The 21,173-nt window shown below is 35.9% G+C and overlaps 1 protein-coding gene across 5 annotated transcripts in view; it reads right to left on the reverse strand.

The window, feature by feature from the left end:
- Nucleotides 1–21,173, reverse strand: part of C2H8orf34 (chromosome 2 C8orf34 homolog) — a 191,392-nt gene that overhangs the window by 125,484 nt on the left and 44,735 nt on the right. For all 5 annotated transcript variants that reach the window (XM_064507424.1, XM_026115237.2, XM_064507425.1 and 2 more), the window contains 3 exons: nt 13,310–13,338; nt 6,265–6,434; nt 2,492–2,658 (listed from right to left, as the gene is read on the reverse strand). In XM_064507424.1, the coding sequence (XP_064363494.1) occupies nt 2,492–2,658; nt 6,265–6,434; nt 13,310–13,338 (366 nt within the window). The remainder of the gene's footprint in view (nt 1–2,491; nt 2,659–6,264; nt 6,435–13,309; nt 13,339–21,173) is intronic.

The raw sequence follows: 21,173 nt of genomic DNA on the forward strand, positions 1-21,173 counted from the left end.
CTTGTTCTACAAAAATCTGGATTATTAAGAAGGTATGGATTAAAATCATCTGTTATCAATAGTGGAATTTGTTTTCCCAAAATTCGAACTTAGGGGCATAAGGTTTTACAGTTTTTCAAGGAAAGGTTGAATAAGCAACAAATAATGAACTCTAAAGGGAACAAGTCAAGTAGCTATATGCAACAATGGCCTGCAATTCAATGATGGCAGAAAGCCATGACTGGAAAGTAGTTATACTGCATGTCTAAAAAGCATCAAGGCAGTTAATGGATTAATGCAGTACATAATATAAAAATTCAATCCCAATATCATAGAGTCACTGATCTGGAAAATATAGCAATTAAAGATATCTATGTTTGCTGATAGAAATTTAAGTTCTCTATGTTCCCTTCAAAAGAAAATAAAATGCTTTTCACGTCACATCATAGCCTCAAGTTTTGAGAAGTTCTGTAGCAATGTAATTCTTACAATTTTATTGAACCTAAAACATGTACGGTCAGCAAAATACAAAATGAGAATTAAAATAAAAGCCAGTGTTTCAGAAGCACAGCAATTCTAAAAGCAAGATGTATATAGTGAACTTTCTACCACTGCTAGTTACTATAACGTGGCTATACTATAATCATTCTAACCATGGTTACTCAAGGAACATGCCGTGATTTGCTTCAGAATCTCAGAACTGTTTAGATAAAACTCTGTCTTAGGCCAAAGGTCCTGTCTGTGACCTTTCATAGCTAAGTTTATACAAAATTAACTCTGCTGATTTTCTTTAAATGTAGGATAGAAAAATGTTCTAGGTTTTGCATGGCACAAAACCTGGCTAAACCCCAGGAGGGATTTTTATAGCTGAGTTCTTACAAAAAAATATTTGTTTGTATACAAATAATATTCTGACCAAAGCCCAAGACACTAGAAAATAACATTTTCTTTATATTGCCTTTCTATTTCCTGATATCTTGAGGGATTCAAGTGTCCAGAGGGAAAGACATAGACATAGAAGAAGCAAACCTGTCTGGGTACCTTTTCCTCACTAACCCCACGTAAGTTAAGAAAAGCATCTATTCCGTACATCACACATAATGATGCCAATAACATCAGACTTACCTACTGTACTGTTTGGATGCCACAGAATCCTACTTTAGAGGAGTCCTGTGAATTATGCCAGTTCAAGATACCCATTCAGCTTTCTTTATATATCACACTGATAAAGTTGAAAAGATTTATAAACTGCAGGAGGAAATAAGGAGATAACACTGCTACAGACAAAAACACTTATGGCCTTTACTGGAATCCATGGATTAAATCTGGAAATACCAACTCATTCTACAGAGCAGCAAGCCTGCAGTCACAAATAGTGTGACTTCCTGCAAACGCAAAAAACTGATTAACCCCGTATGGCACTGGAGTGATCCAGCCCATTATACCTTTTTTCTTGTAAATACAATTGCATGAATCAAACTTGAAATTACTGAAAAAGTATACATTAATTCATGATTATTTAAACATAAGAAAAAACCTGTTTACGGTGAGGGTGCTCAAGCACTGAAGCAGGCTGCCCAGAGAGGCTGCAGAGTACCCATCTTTGGAGATATGCAAAAGACAGCCGAGTAGCCTGCTCTAGCTCATCCCGCTTTGAGCAGGGGGGTTGGACTAGGTGATCTCCAGCACTGTCTCCTAACTTCAGCTATACTCTGACTCTGTGATTCTGTGATTATATGAAAACTGCAATAATGAAGCAACAGAAATATAACTACATTGAAACTATGGAATCAGAATAGAGCATCAGGTGTTATTCTATTTTTAGATTAAGGTCCAATCTGGAACTCGAATTCTTTATGAACAAATAATTTGTGACAGAACTCCTAAATACAAGACTGCTGAGCTATCCTTCGAGATTGCCTATTTCATATACTTGAATCCTACATTTTTCTATATAGCAAAAGCCATAAAAAATGAAGTCAATGACTATTTTTCAAACATCTTTCTTTGGAGCTTTCAAAAATGGCAAAAAAAGAGAGTATTAATTAACTTTCTTCAACAACTCCCCTCCTTTCACTTGTTTGATATTAAGTAGTTATTCCAAGAAAAGGAGAAAGCAGTGAGCACAGAGCCTTCTAGAGTACAATTTAGCATATAATCCAGTCTATTAGAAAATTACAATTAAAACACCTGCAGAGGTTACAAATTTACATTGCCTAACCTATTTGTAGCTAAGAAGCCTCAAATTAATTATTTTAAATGCCTGAAGTGTTCAATTTTTCAAGGCAGTTTGATGCAGCTAACAGTTTCTTCACAATATATAGTAGTCTTCATTATATTCACTCCTGAAACTTATAAATTAAACCCTATTAACTTTTACACAGCTGCTGGAAACTTGTGCCTCAAAAAGAGGAAGCAGATTCAAACTAATCTGTGTTTCATTGGTTATTATATTTTTTAGATTAATCTATAATGAAAAGTATTAGAAAACGCATATAATTTTTGCAGTTACCCAACAGTTCCATTGCATCATCTTCATTGTCAATATCTTCTTCGGTTACAGATGGAGCTGTGCTTTGGGCAGAATCAAAGGAGTCCTGAGAAAGCATGGCAGCCAGCAGTTTCTTATGTTGCTGCTGTTGCTGTTTTAGTCCTTTGGTCTTTGGCTCCATTTTTAAGCTGTGAGGGAGGAAAGCACAACTTTCTCTTACTAGGACTCTCTACAAAATTTGTCAGACTTTTGTCAAATTACTGTTGCCCGTGATGTCTTCCAGATCTGAAGATTAATACCATCAGACCACAAACAATCAGCTGGTTATCACTCATCCCTGATCATTAGATGTTATATGTCAGTTCATGCTTTCTGTTCCTATCTAAAATTTTGATCGAACAACAATGGGAAATCTCCTATTGACTTTATGAGCATTTAATCAGGTCCAAATACATTACATACACAGAACAACAGCATGTCAGTTACTCATTGCTATTGTTCCTTAACAATAGTAACTGGGAACTAAGAACTGCTGTGTGTGGTTTTAGTATCCTAACCATTCAGGATTAAGCACTGCACAGAGTTATAACAATCCTCATTATTTATTGTTGACTTGTGTCCCCAACCTAAGTAACAGACAACTGGAAATGCATAGAAGTTAGCAGAAGGGTCTAAGGCAGGACTTGCTGCAGCTGGCAATTTTTCTGATTCTTTACATTCCCAAGATAAAGACAACGGGAGAGTAGTTTGGTGCCCCTCAAGAGTGTGTCTGAAATGCCTCAGACTGTCTTAAACCATGTTGCAGGAATGTGGATCTGTTGCAAACATCTGAAAATTGTTGCTCAAATTTAACTCCACTTCTTTTTAAGGAAGTTGACCTGATTTCAGATACGCAACATGTCAACTTCCATTGCTGATGACTTCAGGAATGTATGTTCTTAAGGAGGCAACAGTGGTTCTTTTCCACTGTCCACTACTGACTGGAGCAAAAACTGAGGTTCATGGTTGCAATGACAGAAAAAGCAGAAAAGCATAGATGTACAAATTTCATGTACTACGAATATTTGCTATGCTCTGCCTTATGCTGAAAAGAACTATACTGAAAAAGGGAACACGTAACCTAAAGAGCAGTGGTCCACAGAAGTATGCCATTCTATTTAGTCCCCTATGGAACGCTGTGTTTTTTAAAGACCAAGACTTCTCCTTCCACTAAAGACAAAAAAACTTGTACGCTACACTTTGTGAGAACAATATACAGAGAGGGCCCTTGGCTTAAGGCACTGATGGCAATTACCCTACCAGTGATGTGACACTCTTACTCTGCTACTCTACTGTTACTCTACAGCTTAATTAGGATTAGTTTCAAGAGCTTGCTGGCATATCACATAAATCATGATAATATATGACCAAAAAGCTATCATTTTTTAATAAAAGTGTTTTATAATGTTGATAAATCAGATTTTACAACACATAATCAGAAACATTTCAATATGCATTTTGAATTGCTCCCTCTTTCAGTTGCCAGATGAAAATGTAACTGAATTATTTGGCTCTATTGGCTGTGAAATAGATTAATGGTATATAGATGAGGTAGCCAAAAACACTTTGTAAGTGGTAACAACTTTGCTCTTTTGACAGTTTCATTTAAGTCTTACAAAAACAATGCTCCTCCCATTATTTTTAGAGATACCATGTGCATGCTACATTAAAACTAAATTATTATTACCTATTACTTGTCTCATATATTTGGAGTATAGCCAATTCCAAATTCTATTAATAGTATTTTAATTCCCAGTAACATTGAATCATACCTTGAAGAAATTGCCTGTTATTAGTGAACTGTTATTAACATTCAGATTAACCTCGGTCAATATGGGTCTTTTGAACTTCTATACATAGGTCACATCACTTTTGGTATCATCACTATCTTGACGTTCTGCAATTTTACATGTACTTTGTAAGACTGCAAACATGGTTTTTATACTTGCCTTATAAAACCTGATGTAATGCTAATGAAGAAAAGAATTATCCCAGACGTAAACTGAGTCATCCCAATGTAAATCCATATGCTGCATGTAATTTAAAAGTTATTCATTTTCACTGAAAATCAGTACTCCCACTTAATGACACATATTTTTCAAAAGCTCCTTAGCACTCACTGCAGCTAAAACTAGAGATACCAGTTTCCCGTGAATCCTTCCTGACATCAAGTACCACATGTTCTCCGTACTCCACACAACCAGGCAATGGCAATTTTGTCATGATATTCAACAAAGCTTTTCAAATACTTCCAAAGCCATTAATCACGATCTTTCATTACATCACTAGCTGTGAGGCTTCTCACAGCTTGTACCACCCTCTACAAAGAGAAAAACACTGTTTTGAATCTTTGTTACTCAGCACTAAACCTCTGTGCATCCTATCAGAGATCAGATACACATACTTCTGTTCCTTCCCATTGAGAGAGGGGATACGACATCCACTATGCTCTCTGCAACATCAAACAGATCTTTATTGAGTTTCCTTATTGGACTGCTGAATAAGGAAAAACAGAAAACTAGGCCCCCACAATCAAGCTGCAATGCCAGCTGCTGACTCCATTACTTTCCCAGCAATAGCACTAAACAGGCCCAGTGTTTGACTCCTCTTGGTTCCAGTCCAAAGTCTGGCTGAGGGATTATTACTACACACTGCTACTTCTTTGAAATAGTAGTACGTGCAATTTATCCCACAATAATCTGATTAAAAGAAGAAGTGTGCAGTGATAACGAATATTCCTAACATGTGAGGAAAGTTAATGAATGCGGACTGTAAGAGGACAGCAAGTGACAGACTAGTTTCTCTGTTACAGGGAGGTGAATTCCAACGTAAAAGACACATCAAGAACATAGTGAAGTAATATCTTAGACCTTCTCAAAGAGAAATTGGAGGGTTTCTGCATTCTTAAAAGAAGAAGAAAAAGTGTCTGTTGAAGTTAGTGTACTAGTTATAACCAAAGAGAAAGGCTACAATTTTGAGGGAAAACAGGAGATGTTCAGGCAATTAACAGAGGCCCTGCAAAATTTTACACTAAAAAAAAAAAAAAAAGCATGAATCATTTTTAAAGACAGGCTGTATATATTTCACTTTCTGTAAGAAACAGGCATCTTTAAACTGTGGGACATGTACTCATTGGAAAAATGATCACCTCTTCTGTGTAGCTGAAGGACATACACAAAGAAGCATACTGCCCTCATCCTCAGCCAAGTTACAATTGACTGCAGTGAATCATCAGAAGGTATTTACTGCAGAGAATACAATTTTCTCTTTGAGAAAGAATTACTATTAACACCAAAATGTTAATTTTAAGAACTGAAGATGAATTTAGGAAATCCTGTTAAAAGTAACACGGATATTGTGTCCCTGGTCTATCTGTCCTTTAAATGAGAAAATCAGATTTATCACTAACATATCAAGATTAACAAACAGCTACTACCAGCCACTGAAAGACAGAAGGGCTTGATTATCAGTATCAGATTAAGGCTATACATCATAAAATTATTAAGCAGTAGATCCCAATCTTATCAACATACACTTAGCTTTACACATAGGAATAAAATGGTATTGTAGATGAGCATAAAGTTAATCATAGGCAAAAGCATTAGAAGACATATTAATGACTCCCATACATTTTGCATGCTGCCACACTATACATGGAAAATTAAAAGCCCTGTCTTCCGCTCCTAGAAACAGGGCATTAAAGAGAAACTTCTTTTCCACAAATAATAAGATTTCTGGGAAAACTGAAATCCCACCTTCCTCCAGGACTGCTGCTATCCTCACTGTCCCACTGTTCATTTTTACTTCTTGGTATCGGTGGTTGCAACATCTCAGCAGCCAGGGGATCTGCATCATTCTCTTCACGACCAACCCACTCTCCAATCACACGAGGTCTGAGAAGGGGGGTGTTAAAACCTGTTGTGTCCTGAAAAGAAATAAAAAAAACCTCTGCGTTCCTTGTTCCCAACCACACATGTAAGCAGGAAAAGAAAAGAAAAAACATTGAAAATAAAACTATTTATTAAAATAGTACAACACACTAAAATTTCAGAGGCCTAAGTAGTGCCCAGGAACAGTCATGGACTAATGAAAAGATTCCCATTAGCAAAATTCCAAGAGATTTGCCTATCCTGATGCTTGAAATCTCTCCTCTTCCTTGCATTTCAAAAGCAACGGTAGAAATCTGGGCTTTATTTAATTCCATCTTAAAAGACTATAATATTTTTTTTTTTAATAAACGCACCACTCCTAGAACAGCTTTGTTTCAGCTACATTAAGCAACAGATGAGGTCACTTGCATAAAGAACAGCACAACCATTATGAATTATTGTGAAATTAATACATCTTCATTGGGCATTTTAAAAGCAACTGTGCTGGGATTTTACATAATGTATCTTTCAATTCTGGAAATGCATTAACCTTCTAATGAAGTGCATTTCTGAAAATAGTAATCATATTTTTTATCACTTACTGGAGGAAGATAGGTGGAGATTACAAAAAGCAAGCAAAATGTATCTGCAATATTCAAAACAATATTGATGATCTGCATCAATATATTAGGAATTTAGATTAAAGAAACAAATTGTCCCTCTAAGTTGTATGGTAAAGCTGTTCTGATTCAGTATGTATTCTCTTTTTTCATAGTGTTATGGTTGCATGCAGTGGAAGGTCATGTACAATGGCATAGTCAAACTCTAGAAAAACGCATTTATACTAAAAAAATTGCCATAATGAAATAATGGGCTAGGAATATTTTTTCTGTTTGAATTAAATCCATTTCTAGGTTAGGAAAGATATTTCAAACACAGTGTTCCTAATTAGGAGTGATATATTCTATTCCTGTCTTTTAATGAGAGAAAATTTTAAGAAGACAAATCCTTTTGGCTGTTATCTAGCTCAGTGTCTCATTAAATATTCCTGCCATAAAACAATGCTTTCCAAACAAAGAGCATCTGGAAAAACTATAGCACAGTGATTACTTAGCCTAGCAACCATATTTTCTTATCTTCCTAAAAACAAACCATTTTTAAAGTCTCTTACTAATGGTTAAATCGATTCAGATCATACTGAAAAGCACAGTTTGAAACAGAAGCCTCTACTCCTGAAATGGAAAAAAAAATTGTGAAGTATTTTTATATGAATACATTTATCCCACTCTAGCTAGATGCTATAATTTCCTTTTGCTCAGCAGAACCCCAAGAAACTTTATCTGACAGAGGCAAACATGGAATAGGCCCTGGATTAGGCTCATTCACCTTTGTTCTTTTGTTCTCTCTTTTTCTGTGATGTGCTTTTGAGGGCATTACCACTCCACTATGTTTGTTCAGAGTTCTCCATCACTTGACTAAATTCACTTTTTACAAAACGTCCATTTTTGGACAGGAGGTTGACAGCACGACCACTGAAAACTGACTGAAGCTAATACAGAAGAGAGAAATCTGAGGAAAACAGCATGGGTTCAGAGGTTTTAGAATTTCTAAGCATTAGTGTATTTCTTTTATGTAGTTAAAATATACATTCTACTTATCTGCTTGTGCTGTGTCAAAGTCAGGTAATTTAAATTAGATGAGTGGTCCCTGTCACTTGATAGGTGTAATCCTGACTACTCTAATGGGCCTATGAGCTGGGAAAATTATTCCACTGCACAAAATACCATCATTGCAGAAGATGCCTATATTGGTTTCCTTAAGTAAGAACCTGTGGCCCCTTCTGAAGTTTATTCCTGCTACTCTAGCTGTTTGCTCTCCTCCCTTTCTCCCTAGGATAATTTCTAGCAGTGTAGACACTGTAGGGATGAGACCACTCTATACAGCAGTGCTTTCAAGCTCTATTTAATAGAAGCGTAAAAAAGTCATGTCTTGCCTCACCGTATTCCCTTGCCAAGATTTTAGAATCTTGTTAGATTAATACTCCACAAATTCAATGACCTAATTTATTTTCCTCCTTTCAACTATATGAGCAGCCACAGTGAGAACAGTAAATGGAATAAAACAGAGAAGGCTCTATTAAAATGACCATGCCATTATTTGGCACCTTACTTCACAAGCTTCAACAAATTCAGATGAAGTATTCTGTCACAGTCAAATTTATATATGTGTTTTTATATAAACCTAGAATACTAACCAATTTCCAATTTTTATCCCCATAAATACCAGAAGAGATTGAAAGTGACATTGGTATACACAAAAATCTCTTTAGGATAAGTAGGTATTTAAGTCTGCAATGAAATGAATCTATAGAATTATTTTATAGTGGACTGCAGTGTCCTGGTCCATTTATCATCCACATCAGTGGCTACCAACTTGACATGCTCAAGTTTCATTTACGTGGCAATCAGGAGAAAAGGGGAAGACAGCTGATTCTCATCGCAGTGTTGGGTTGAGATGTGGTTGTGGTATGCATTCCATTCCTGGGAGCACAGCAACATTTGTGCATCCCTTGATTAAAGCATATCTTAAAAAGCTCCATGTTCCAAATCTCATCTGTGCATTTTGACAGAGCCTCCATAGTCAGAAAAAACTACTGGATGAGCATAATTTTGTTTTTCGATGACTCAGATATTTCCTCTATTTTATTAATTAGCACTCGTGTTCATTGTAGTACTACCTATTTATTATATGTAAGAAGAAAGTACACCCTAGACTCAGCATGGAAAAAATGTGTTAATATTAAGCTTGAGAGTCAAAATCTGTTATGATTTATTCGATCATATTCACTCGTGTCTGATTCTGGATTTCTGATACCTTGATATCTTCCAGTTATTGTTTAAAGTGACTGAAAGAAATGGTTTGGAATTCCAGACAAATCTCACAGTAGTGTGACAGGTCTCACACTACACAGTATTTTCAGTGAAGGTCCAATACATGGAATATTATGACTATGTGAAAATCTCATATTTTATTTCAAAAGGATATGTGTCTCCCTCTTATATTTGCAGGAAAAAGAGGCTTGGAAAACATTTAGAAAGCATTCTTTAGAGAATCAAGAAGTAGAAGATGAATAACCCTTCCCCTACCCATCCCCTTTTAATTTTTTTTAAAATATCATTAATTTAGTCAGTCTCTGACTCCGTCAAGAGGCAGGGGGGGTTGATTCCATATTTTGTATGGTCTCATTCAGAAATATTGCTAATACAGGTAAAACTGTATAAATCCCATTTGAAATATATTTCTGCACTGCAATATCCCAGCTACATTTTACTGCTATGTATCTTACAATGCAGATATACTACAATACAATGTATGTTACAATTTAGTTTGTGACATATAGACAAACAGGGTCTTCCAGTGGCAGCGAATTCTAGAGGAGGTATATCTTTGCATATGACTCCTTTTATTCAGTAGTCCCATGGTCAGAGCATTCACCTAAAATGCAGGAGCTTCAGTAGTACGGCTCTTTTACACTTCTGTGTGAATTGGAACTTCTACTTCCCAGGCAAGTGTCCTAACAGGTTTGGGAAAAATCTTGAAACTCATCATGAATTTTTATTTTTTCTCTATAGTTTTTTTTAACCATTTCATAAATTTTCAGTTCAACAATTTCATAAATTTTCACAGCAAAAGTAACATCCTAGCTCAAATTCTGTATCTCTTTAACAAAAATTTCTGACATTACTAAGGTGCTTTAGGAATTCTACACTTTCACAAATAGTTCCTGTTCAGTGGTAAAGAGGGTGACTCAATTCAGGACCCTGTATTACATTAACTCTGCACTTTAGTCTTAAAATCTGTGAGTCACAAGTCATGTCTCCCCATTTTCTTTCTGTACACACAGTACTTGCAGTGTCAGCTGCTCATCTTATTTGGCTTCCAGGGTGTAGAGAAGGAGTCCGAATCACCAGAGAAATGGAACAGACATTAAAAGTCTAAAGTAAATAAAATGAAGAAGGAGGAAAACGATATAATAAATCTGTTATAATTGCAGCAATCATAGGGATTTTTGTTTGCAACGATATCAACAAAATTCTGAAATGTTATGAAATTGTGTCAAACTGAAAACTTCCCTTCTGACTGAAACTGACCTTGTCTGCCTATATTTTCTTTGTCCTATATTTTTTCTGTCTTTAACTGAAATCCTAAGTAGTACTGGCACAAAGCTAATAATAGCAGATATTTGACAAGACTCCATTTAAATGAAACACCCTTCCACAGAAGTGACTGTAATTGAGAGCAAACTGTTTGTCCAAATCCAAATGCTGAAGTAACTAAGGAAGTAACTAGTTAACTGGATTATCTGGAGGAGGAGGTACATCAGCCAACACTATTGATTAAAACTCCCCTGACAAGGGCAGCTAGAGTTTACTGCAGCCAGAAAGAGGCTATTTTACAAACACACATAATAGGAAACAAAAAATAAATAAATGTATATACACATTGTCTGTCTTCCCTGGATTCAGAATCTAAACTGCAAGAAAGCAAGTTTATAGGCTCTGTCCTAATTCCCTAGAATGTTCCCACTTGTCAGAAAAACAAAGCAAGGGAGAGCATGCAGAAGTATTTCTTATTGTGCTTAATTTCATGTCTCTCATGACACCTAAGCAATACCAATTTTATAACAGAATCCAATGCCAAGTTTGGGCATGCTGTTCTAGACCAATCACATGCACCTGAAGGGCCAAACAATTAATCCAAAACACAGATTAGAATGTGGTTTGAGAAAGGATTCAGTGCTGCTGCAGCCTAGATAAGGAAGCTGTAGTATCAGCAGCTATCTCTGAGAAGGGAATAACAACGAACTTGGCTACACTTATACCTAAAAAAAAAAAAAACAACAACAAAAAAAAATTGCCTAGGACATGCCCAGGTGAAATGAAACTAAACTATATACACTGTTAAATCATTGTCAGTTAGTCCCCACTTCTTCTTTGGCCTAAGCCAAATAGCACTCTTACAAACAAGTCACAGGTGTAGTTCAGGAGTTAGCAAATGCAAGGGATCATTCCTAGGAGGCAGATTGCATGCAGCTGCCCTGCTGTAAAGGGAGCTTTACAACATGAATTTAGGCTGTTCCACACCACAGAATGGTCCTGCCTATGCTTTATCTCTCAATACAGAAGTAGCCTTTATGTCCACTAAAAATCCCTAAGAGGGAAGACAAGAAATAGCAGTGAAGCTCCCCTAAGACAATGGAGACTACAAATTACATATTTTCAGTGAATCCAACCTGGAAGCCTGTAAAACAAGGCTGAAAAAACAAGAATGTTAAGAGTTCTGTATTTCATTTATTTTCCAAATACTGTTTGATTTCAAGCACGTTCACTTTACCTGTTTCATCAGAAATGGATGCTAAAGTAGATGCACTACTGTAAAGGTGCCAGAGAGTATATGCTATTGAAAATATGTAACAAGTTTTATAATAAATATTTCCATTTTAGATTATAAACAATAAAATGATGTGGTAACGAAAAGAAAATTCACTCTTTGATCAGACTGGTTCCTTAGGAAATTCACCGGCGATGTTCCCCACTTCAATTTTCAGACAAAAACGTTAAATTTAAAAACATGAGTGATTTTTGAGCAAGACTATCATCTTTTAAAAAGAGCTTTAACACTGAGAAATATCTCCTAAAAATGGAAGCAGCATGTTGTAACAGGCTCTAGCCCAAAATGTCTTTTTCCTCCCACAAAGCAGTGATATTTCATGGTTTTTTTCAATAAACAAAACCAAATTAAGATGAGTTGTTTGTAAATATTCTTCAAGGTAAGAGTTCTAATGGAAGGGTTTTGTAATTGTATTTTTCATACTCTTCTGAGCACAGTTGAAGGAACAGTAGGAAGGACGGCTTAGATTCTCTTATCCACTCAATGTGAAAAATGAGATACAGCAAGATCAAGGCCAAAATGATGTCATTGTTTTGAAGGGGCAGCCCCATGTGCATAGGATTATGTGGCAGCAGTGATCAACCTTCTCTAACAGGCCCTTCCTGAGAAACCGCCAGAGGTATTGCATAGGCATTGGTGTCAGAAAGGATGGCACCCTCATTTTACCATGAGAAAGGAAAGACGGGGGAAAAAAATATCTCCTATATTAATAATTAGTCCTGTTTCACACTTTTTAATCTTTCTTCCCTGATAGTAACAATTTCTGATACCAAGAAAATAACCCAAGATTCTTGGTATTAAAAGAGAACTGCTGTTCAGTGGCGAGAACTGGGAAAAGAAAGGTGTTCTATACCCTTGGAACTCTGAAAAACTAGCTTAATTACTCTTTCAGTATAGAGTCCATTACAGCTAAAATTTAAATTCACATGAACTATGTAACTTTTCAAAAGGGCCGAAACAGAAGAGATCATTACATATTGCATTCAGCAAGAAAAAGAAGATTGATTTTTATGGATTGTGCATTCCTAGTCAGATCTGGAGACCAAAGAATATTTCTAAAGATTTTCATGCACCGTAATAATTGAGGTAAGGTAATTAAGCAGAAGCTACCCAAGAACCTGACTTCATGAATTAAAGGTATTTAAAGCTAAATGTTCCCAACAGTATACCACTAAACTAACCCAACAGATTATATTATGTATAGATGGTATCAAACTCAGAAGCATTCACTTGGCCTTGTTAAGGGTTTTTTAAACTTAATGAGATTTTTTTCCACAATTGACAGCCCATCCTGGATTAAGCTCTTAATGTATCCACATGTACAGTACTTACCCAACAGCTCTCCCTACCCAAACTCCCTCTGAACCCAACAGAACTGAAGTGTGTATGCCAGAGCAGGGAGATTTAGTTCTCATTGCCCAAAACTGCCATTACCATCTATCTGTTTTTTACTGTTCATTAGGCATACAGTAAATCTTACCTTATCAAGTTCATCAGAAATAGCAATGCCTGAAAACAAAGCAGATTTTAAAAAAATTAGAAATATTATTTCTGGAAATATTTTATTACAGTAAATAAAACTGATGTTTAATCTGAAAAGTTTACACATTTTCTGCACACAGCTGAACAATACAACCTATATTTTGTTCCATTAGTGAAACTGCCCACAAACAATACACTCTTAACTTTCCTCAGCTACAGTACAATGAAAAAGAACTTTCCAAAAAAAAAAAAAACTATGGAAATGGAAATAGCAAATGTGTTAGTAAAGTGATGACAAGTGTCAATATACTTGTACCTGCTTTCGAAAATTAAAGAAGCAACTTAGTATTTACAAATGGGCACGTAATTATGCAAATCTCGCTCTGACTAGCATATGTAATGGCATCCTGCAATTACAGGGCAACATGGCCATGACTCTTCTTTCTTTTCCCATGGTTCAGAGTAGAAATAATTTTATGAAAACCAGTAGAATTAAAACCAAAGAGAAGAAAATCTCAAAGTAAAATTTCCTAATGTAAAGCAAAACAGTTGTTCTAAATCCACTGAATCAGACCTTGTTTATTTGCTCTTCTTTTGTCCTCTCTGCTGATGCCTGCCTGAGGCTTTCCCATGCTTGCTTTCGTCAAGTCCTATCATTTTTACCAATGACTATTCTGTGGCAGGTTAGATATGCACAGCTGGTCTCAGAACTTATGACACATCTACGTGCCTCAGCCATGCTTGATAAAGTAATCATATATTTAATGCTTTCACGTTGAAAATTCTGACTTACTGAAAGCAAACCATTTCTAAGGTTCCTATCAGGTTTGATAAGAAACATTTCTAGGATAGAACTTCTATTCAAAAAGCAAAGCAAAGAATCTCCTGATGGTCAAAGTAAAGCAGTGAAGCATACAGGTATAGCAAGAACATGTTCTTAAAAGCTGTTTTCTAATTCATATGGTGTTATCAAGACATCTTTTTCTAAGGAACACAAGAGGTGATATGACAGAATACGTAATATCAGCTGAACTGAGAGTTAATCTTTATAAAATCATACTAAAGGTTGCAGCAGTACAAGCTTATTTCTAGAACTTTCTTATTCCTCATTTTTGGTATACCATAACTACATGAATTCTTTTTTTAATCACTGTGCTTTTAATCACCTGCTGTATGTTGCTAATTCTCAGTTTAGATGACTTCCTTATATTGTTTTTTATTCTAAAATCAGCAAAGCGTTAGCAGAATTGCAATTAGCATTTTAAGACCTGATCAACACAGAACAAATATGCCAGTAGTTAAAAGAATATTTTCAGTCATGCAACATTTATAAAGCAGGTTATATTGAACAAAACATTCTGTCAAATCCTCCCAACCCCCACAGCAATGACCGTTTTTAAATTAACCTGTTATTAAAAACTTAAGAGTTTCATTTACTCCAGACACTGCACGAACATCCATACAGTGCATCCATCAGCAAGTTGCACCAACCTGAGTCATTCAACAAAACATTAATGTGTTAGGAAAGCTAATTTCTTCCATCCTCAAAGTTGTATGGGCATTTACTAGAAAGCAGATTAATGCTTTCTTTGAGGCAGTGAAAACTTAATTTGAGGTTCTCTTTATCTCAGGCTGAACACCTCATTTACATCAACCACATCTTCATACCATTGGGTATATTTTGGATAAGCAAAGTCAATCCATTTTACAACCACAGATGTTCTCTCCAAACAGGCAAACTATGATTTTTCCTATGATTTTTAGAAGTTGTTTGTTTGTTTATTTTGATACGAGTTTTTTCCTCAGATAGGAGGTCCCCTTTTCTTCTACTTTCATTTCTTCCTCTGGGACTGCATCTTTGAGACCTGGGAGCGCATAATCAGACTGGTCAGGAAAGACGCAGACTCATTACAGAACACAGAATGGCTGTTAAGATTTAAAGTAAAAATAGCAAGAGTATTTTTTTTCCTACCCTGATTAACTTGCTAAAAACATTTATTTTCAATTATGGCAAAGAAAATCATGCTGAACTACGAAAGGTAACCCTACCATTTGCAAACTTCACTCCAAAAAATGCCAAATACTTTCACTATTCAACTGCTATATTGGTAATCAAAGAACAGTACTGAAAGCACAGGATGTCAAATGGGGAAAACTATATCTACCACCATATGCTTTGACCAAAAGCACTAATCACTTCTCTGATTAAGTTGCATATACATACACTTCCATAATCTCTAAGAGTGCTTTTAATAAAATGGTTTTTTGTGCAAGTTCCATCACTACACCAGAAATTGTTCTGAATTTTACAGAAAACTAAGCTGAGTAATTGAAGCGTCCAACCAAAACTAACTATATTTCATAGATAAGCATGTAGACAGACCGCAAGATATCTGAGAATATCTCACCAAAACAGAATAAAAAGAAAAAGCTTAGAAAATTTTTATATTTGCAATCACAAAACCAAACCTGAAATCTCTTTTTATATATCTTTTTCTGATGTGGTATCAAGAGGAAAGAAAGAGCATTCTACAGAAGAAATTTCATAAGAAGCTTATTACAATGACATTAGCATGGTGATTCTTCCAGAGGCAGGATTTGCCATGCTGTCAGTCATACAGATATTTATGTTATGGCTTGAGCCCCATCAACACTAACACAACTCCATCAGCAGAGACCAGGATAAATTAGCCCATTAAAAACTGGGAGTAAAAAAGCATATCATTTTTTTCCAAGATTTTACTGCGCCAGGCTGCTTCTGTCAGTTTTCTTTCACACCTGGCAAACTGACAAAATAGCATTGGTGAAGCTGAGAGAAGTGGGAACTTGCATCTCTGTGCAGCAGGGAGAATATCACAAGAGTAAGGTCCTTTTGCAGGAAGACCACAGGTGAGTAATATGGGCTCCAGTTTTCACAAAGTGATTTCTCAAGTAAAAACTTAAAATGACTAATATGAGAATGAATCTCAGAAAATGCTACCCATTGCATATATTACCATAAAATTAAAAAAGAAAAAAAGCTCTTAATCCAGAATCTTGACAATTCAGATGCAAGTAGAGAAACTGATACCCATACTTACCATACAGGAATATGTAGGGTAACTGTTACTCCCTTAACTCTTGGCACACTCTTGACTTTTTCATAGTAAAATAGATTATTGTCAGTTATTTCATTTTATGGTAGTAACTGACAATTTAAAAACTGCAAAGTAATGATAACAGTGGTTGTTATCATCACTTCATAGAATCACTAGTATTTAGAGATCAGTGTTTTTCAAAAAACTTCTTTTCACTTATTATTGGACAACAAATAATTGGTTGTACTCCCTGCACCTTGTATAGTTATTTCCAGTTCTCTATGGCTTTCATACAACAGAAGAGAGGAAAAATATTTATATAATATACAAACATATACTATAAAGATAATAAATGTGTGCATATATATTTATTTTTATATATTCTAAATAGGAAAATATCACTGTAAAAACACAGGCTGTTACAGAGACAAAGGGACAACCTATTCCATGAAATTACTTGAAATGGAAAGTGGATATAGTTCAGGTTTAGGTAAAATGCCCATAAACTAAAAATGTGCAAACTTTTATCAACAGTTTAGTCCACTTACTCAGGCTGTGGCCTTTTTTTCATTATGATTTAATCCTAATCTCCAACAAACTCTCATACCACAAAAACAGACATACCTAGTTTGTTCAATCTTGAATTCAAGGGATTTGTTATATTGTAAATTACTAAAAACAACTGTTTCTGACTTCCATCAGTTAATGCATTTAAAATTAAAATGCAATCAGTTAATGCTGAATGTAAAGGATGCAAGTTTTAGGGTTACTTCATCTTCGCTCTGCCTCAAGCCACTGAGAAGGGGAAGGTTCCAAAAGTTCTCTCTTTTAGGGGGGTAAGTCTTCTGATGTCAAACACAAATCCTTCCAAAATAAGTGAATGTACTTGGCTCTTTCTCTTGCAGCAGCTGTTTCTCACAGACATTTGCTGTAGTTTTATATCATACTATATGATCATATATACATATATACATATATACATATATAATCATACTATATGATCATACTACATTATATATAACAACTGTAGAATAGTTCTACCATTCTCTCTTTTTGCAATGATAAATTGCAGCGTTCTGATTTAAGTGGGGGTGTTTTGCCTGCCACCATCAACTAAGGCTCACAAGCAAAGTTTACAGCAGGAATTAGTTAGGCACCTAAGTGCCAGTGTTTTGTCTTTGAAAATCCTCCCTTTTATCCTTAATTAAGAGTGTTGAATTTTGATCAGGTATCACAAGTACCTAGCCCACTTAGATGCCTGGTGAATTACACAGACAGATCTAGGACACAGTTTCTACTTTTGAGCATAATGACTCTCTGCTTTATGAGGGTGCTGAAACAATAAAGTACTTGGTCTGAGCATGTTCTCACAGTCCATGCTCTCCACAGCCACAGCTACTGCCATCTGTTATCATGAACAAATATGGAGTGGGGCTATTCATGCTAGCACAGCCCCTCTTCACTGGAACATTTTTATCCTGCCAATAGCTTGATTTTTGAGGAGATGCAGAAGAAAAGGGTACTCTCTGACTGCAAGAAAGATTTAGCTCACAGTAAAAACAATCTTGTCCTTCAGAAATACTGCTTAGCTTCTAACTGACCAAGAAGTGAACTTTTTCTCAAAAGAAAAATGAACATTTTTAACAACAATTCTATCAGTCTTAAAGATACCTAGCTCTTTTATATACAGGTCTCAGCAGAAGAGTTTCATGTATTGATGCTCTCCTGCAACAAGTACAACTAATGCATACACAATGCCTTTCCACTCATGGGCCGTATTCATCTATGGAGTGATTTTTTGAGTTTGGTGCTTAAAATTAAATAGCAGAAAACTAATTTTCAAAATACTAGGTACTGTAACAAGTTCAAGTCTGTTTGAAATGCCAAGAAGTCATAAAATCTCCGCCTGCTGCTTCATTCCTGACGAGCTTTACACTAGCTGAAGAACTTGCAACACCTTCATATGCTATGCACACCTGAAAATATAGAATAACTATTCTGATGAGGATGAGAGTTGTGAAACTTCAGAGAAATCTACTATTTTCTGCTTTTCTCTTTTTAATTCATTATATAAAGAGGTAACACAAGAGTAACAAAACATTAGTTGTGTTTTTCTCTTAGGACCTACTTTTCTGTAAATGCACATATATCTGACAAGTCTAATCTGTTCCTAGTCATACGAAAATAAAACACTACTACTTGTAATATTCGCCAGACTACCACACTCAGTGGGAATTGCAAGTAACTGATGCATTTTCCTAAACTTCCAGAAGATGGCCACAGAGCTCCCGATAGCCAGTTTTCCTACGTGCCCAACAAAGCATTCTGGTTTTGATGTAAAGAGTTTCAGAACTAAGAAACCCCAAGATAACTCCAACTAACATAACAAATTACATTCTCAGGATCAGTGTGGGCCACGGGACTTGAGGACTGCTGGATTCCCCAGCCTCCTAGTGCATCACAGGTTCTGTAACACACTGCAGAGAGAAACAAAGAGCATTATTGTTCAACCATTATTAATGTTGCAACTTTGAGCATGGACACAGGAATACTTTACCATATATCAACTGCCACACAGCTAATTGCCCCCATGCATTCTCCGATACATTGTAAATGTGGGGAAGCTTATGTTTCTTTACTGGTGGGATAGGCCATCTTAAATTTACTTGAATTTTCCACAGCCAAACCTTGTCCACAAGATAGTTGCCATGCTGTAGTTGACAGCATGTAAATTGCTAGCCCCTGTGCCTGTCTGCACAAGCCTATTTTTGCCATGTAGTAAAAGCAACGTACACTGGGATTGCTTATTCCACTCCATCCTTGGACTATAAAGGATGGAAAATGGTTGGCCTTTTCTGTAGCAAATAAAGCATTTCCCCTGGATTTGGGAAAATATGTACACAACAACCAGTTCAGTCACTTCTGTGTATGTATATTGTAAGAGACTTGTCATTGGCTGCCATAATAGATGCTCAATTATTTAATTTCTTTACATTGAGTCGCTGACAATTTCCAAAATTAGCCTTATTTTCTCCAATAATAATTCAGGGATTTTTTGTGAAGGCATGTTGAATAGAAACCTCAGTGTAGTGCTAGAAAAGAAAGGGGCATATTTCCTTATATTATTAAACAATTTTTTTTACAAATTTTTGTACTGAGCTTCTGCAGGGGTTTCCAACTTAAATTAGGATAAAAATTTTCCCAACTTTTAGCCACACAATAGCAAGGGAAACACTGTCATCTACAAGGCATCATGCATTAACATATCAGTACATACTATAGTCACTATCTAGGAATGACATAGGAAACGTGGATTTAATCTCTCCTCACCATGATGACTTTAAGAAAAATAAAATTAATTAAATCCCCACATGATGTGTACTTTAGACCTGCATCATTTGTATATCCAAATTTGTGAGTGGCTCCAATGGAGAATACAAGTTTCAGGATTAACTTTGGGGAGCAATGAACTAGGGGAACAAAGAAAATCAACATGCAAAGTAGTCACTGAAAATTATTGCCCAGAGCCTCTGCTACCCCAAAGTCCTGCTTTTCTCAGCAAAAAAAGAAGGAATATTGTAGAATCTTGCAGTCTTCCTGATTTTAGGGAAAAGTGCATGCTAAGGTAGATTAGATGAAGGTGGGTAACCCAGCTGGCCGCCATGGATGGAGTCATGAAATCCACCCTTCTGCTACCTCCTGAATGCCAATCCCCTTTTTCTTCAGAATAGAGTCCCATCTGCAATGCTAGCTATAGAGTCCTACCTCTGCAACAGCGTTAGGGAAATTTTTAACAAGCTAAATACCATTCCATAAAAGACCACAACCAAGAAAGAGACTCCGGTCTCTTAGACTGGGACTTACTGAGGCTCTGAGACTTACAAGTAGGTTAAAATGGCAAATACCTCAGCGAAGGTAATTAAAAATTTAAAGCATATAAGAAAAGAAATACTTACAATAAAAATCACAGTGATCTCCATGCCATATAAACCCTACTTTATAAATGAATAGTGATAATTATGTCCACACTCTTCCTGTTTCAATCTCAGAAAATATTATTTTGTATTATTACTCATACATCACACTAAAAGCAAATGGATAGTATGAGCAAAGGCAGTATCATATAACAGCTGCAGTACAGGGATAAAATTATCTTCTTTAAAGGTTTGATTGAGCTTACCCAAAAATGTCGATCTCAAAATAAATTGATCTCACACAAGCATAACATGATTTTAAAGTTCAGCCTGAACAGAAGAAAGCAAAAAACCTTTACAGAATGCTGATGACTAGTTTTGTGGTTCAAATAGCAGAGGACATTTAGGGCAAGATGCTCAATTGATCATGGGTAAGTCATTTTTACAGACTAAAGTGCATTTCAGACCAACTGTCTGGCTGAAAAAAGTTCGTCTTCAAACAATGCCTCCAGCATGAGGTGAACTCTAGTTACATGTCATGCAAATGTGCATTTACAGTTAGATCACCATCAGAAACGCCCAGTTTCAATGAGAAAATTCAGATGTCTCTGATAAATGTTTGTGGCACTCCACTCAGCTATACATAACCTGTATGTATTTCTTTAGTAAGCTCCCATAGCACAGAAGTTTATTAGTGGGGGAGTTTACAAATTAGTATGGAGAAAACCCATCCTAACGCATTTCAGAGAGAGCTAAATGTACTGAAGCAGTTCATGACGCACATATTAATCTTCTCACACCCCACATACTTGCAGATTCATCAATAAACAGAAAATGTGATTCTAGGAATCTGTTTATGTATTCTCATCAA

This window comes from Dromaius novaehollandiae, chromosome 2 (assembly GCF_036370855.1).
Source record: "Dromaius novaehollandiae isolate bDroNov1 chromosome 2, bDroNov1.hap1, whole genome shotgun sequence".
NCBI lineage: Eukaryota > Metazoa > Chordata > Aves > Casuariiformes > Dromaiidae > Dromaius > Dromaius novaehollandiae.